Below are 2,324 nucleotides of genomic sequence, written 5' to 3' on the forward strand. Positions count from 1 at the left end.
CGTACCGAGATCTGTTCTAAAAGGAAACACCTAGCTTTGTCATACTTGAGTTCCAAGTTAATCAAAAGTTGTTTTCAGGTTTCTTTCTACTGAACCTGGACTAATTTCCCTTTTAGCTGGGCAAAACCCATAAGAGTTTTATACTGATATGCATTTAACTTGAAATCTTGCGTATCGCCTACAGGCTTTCAACCAAAAAAAAAAAAAAAAAAGTGAGAGAGAGATCTTGCATAGTCTGTCCTCTTGGAAACATTAAATACAACGATATAAATTTTACACATTGGGCTGTAAAACCAGTTGTATTTTCAGCAATGAATACTGGTGGCTGGTTGCCACTTATTTTAAAATAAAAGGCATTCAATAGACATTTTATTGTTTTATTGTATTATATTCCATTTGTTCTTGTACACTCTACCACACTAAAAAAACACACACACATTACAATTTTACAAGAAAAAACAAATTGCCCAGGTTAGCATGAGATAATTTACAAATTTTCAGTAGTCAGTTTCCACAAACACAGTACAAAGAAAAAGAAAAATAACACCATATACATTTAATTGACATACGAAAATTAATCTGATTTCTCAACCATAGATTCTATTATGGCTGACTTGGGGTTAACCATTGGTGGGCCCTTCTCCCTTCTCTCCAGTTCGTCCAGTCGGAAGGTTATGAGCTTGTCCCAGTTACCTCCTTCGAATAAGACACCAACTTTACCATCTGTTACTCGTTGTACAATTCCACAATACATGTGAAATGGGTTTCGGGGATTTTTCACTATCACGATCATACCCGGTAAGAAAAGTGGCAGGTCAGGTACACCAGGCTTCTTCTTTGAGGGCACAATATCTAATGTGCCATTGTCCTGTTAAGGAATGAATACAGTTAGTTTATTTACATAGATAGCTATGTTAGAACCTGATTTAAGGCCAGTACCAATCCGATATATATGTTCTTAGAATAATAAACTCATTTATCATCCAACTTTTTTGTTTTTTCTTTACATATGTATTTAACTATATCTTATATTTTTATTAAGATAGGAACCCTTTCAGAGATATCACACAGCAGTTGAATAAATGAATTAAATACTAGACAGTTCATACTGCTACAGGAATACTTAGTATGTAATGATTATTGCACAACATCATTTTTGTTTTTTTATTAACTAACTTTTTTTCTCTCAAGTTTGTATAAATTTGTTTGGAGATAATGGTAAATATTGGACACAGCCCCTCGAAAGGATAACATTAAATGAAGCAAACTGAGGCCAATTCTATCCAGTATAAACCAGTTGTAACCTCTACATGTTACAATTCAGAATAAATAACTTTATAGTTTACTCCTATTTAAATTAAATAACAACAAAAATCTCAATACCTTATCTTTAGGTGGAGGTGAATTCTTCTCAATGAACAACATGAGCCCCTTCTCTCCACCTGGGAATCCGCCAGTAAAGCCCATCATCTCCTTTTCAAACCCATCTGGATTTACATCCAAGGAAACAGATGGCTCCGGTTTCAATTCGGGTTCCGGGTCGGGCGATGCGGGTTTGGGTTTGGGTTGGGTTAGCTCCTTCTGGACTCCTATCTCTCCATTACAGAGACCGCGCCCTCCCAAGATCTCGGAGAGGCTGGGCTTTGCCAATGGAGAGAAACTGGCGTGCCTGAAACGGAGAGGATGGAGAGGAGGGGAGTGAAGGAATCTCTTGGGGAGAAGGGAAGTATGGAAGTTTGTAGCCATGTCAGATCAATTTCCGGCTCTCTTGTGGATTGAGTTCTCGCTATTTCAGTATATCCGCAGAGTCACACACTAACACGCAGGAAATGGTGTAGGTTCCTCTCCAATTAAAAATAAATGGATGGTTCTAGGTATATCTGGGCTCTGCATCTGAGGTTTAACGGTCGGTCTTGGCAGAATGGCTGCTCCAATCAGTAATGCTCCATTTTAGATCGGACCCAACGAATGGACGTGGCAGATTGCGTGGGACCATCTGATAAGTTCCATCTTTTTTTTTTTAGGAAAAACCCGTAGGTAGATAAGTTCCATCTTGCTGGACAGGACGGAACCTCAAAGAAAATAGACAATCCTCTGAGTTATCTCAAACTTTGCGTGACTTTATGGAAAATCCCAACCGTTTAAATACGTTCTGCATGAATCTCAAAGCACACATAATACTGACCCCTACATCACTCCCCATATTCAATCCACAGTTCCACACTATGATTTATGCATTGAATCAGAGAACATTATAATCACACGTTAATAAGATATTTATTGGTAAGTAATTGTCTTTGCATTTCCAAAATTTTGCCCTTTTA

General features: G+C 37.7%; 1 protein-coding gene across 1 annotated transcript; it reads right to left on the bottom strand.

Annotated features, from left to right (window-relative positions):
- Nucleotides 1–356: 356 nt before the first annotated feature.
- Nucleotides 357–1,817, bottom strand: NDHS (NAD(P)H-quinone oxidoreductase subunit S). Its single transcript, XM_078296235.1, has 2 exons — nt 1,384–1,817; nt 357–868 (listed from the first exon to the last, which is right to left on the bottom strand). Exons 1-2 carry the CDS (start codon nt 1,744–1,746, stop codon nt 575–577), a joined length of 657 nt encoding a protein of 218 aa, XP_078152361.1. The 5' UTR covers nt 1,747–1,817; the 3' UTR covers nt 357–574.
- Nucleotides 1,818–2,324: the final 507 nt, after the last annotated feature.

The sequence above is a fragment of the Carex rostrata genome, chromosome 31 (genome assembly GCF_964058835.1).
Source record: "Carex rostrata chromosome 31, lpCarRost1.2, whole genome shotgun sequence".
Taxonomy (NCBI): Eukaryota; Viridiplantae; Streptophyta; class Magnoliopsida; order Poales; family Cyperaceae; genus Carex; species Carex rostrata.

Bases quoted from the DNA above. Each gene is read 5' to 3' on its own strand.
- NDHS (XM_078296235.1), bottom strand. From the start codon at position 1,746: ATGGCTACAAACTTCCATACTTCCCTTCTCCCCAAGAGATTCCTTCAC. The intron at 869-1,383 runs GTATTGAGATTT...ATTCCTTAACAG, and splicing joins CACCTCCACCTAAAGATAAG to GACAATGGCACATTAGATAT.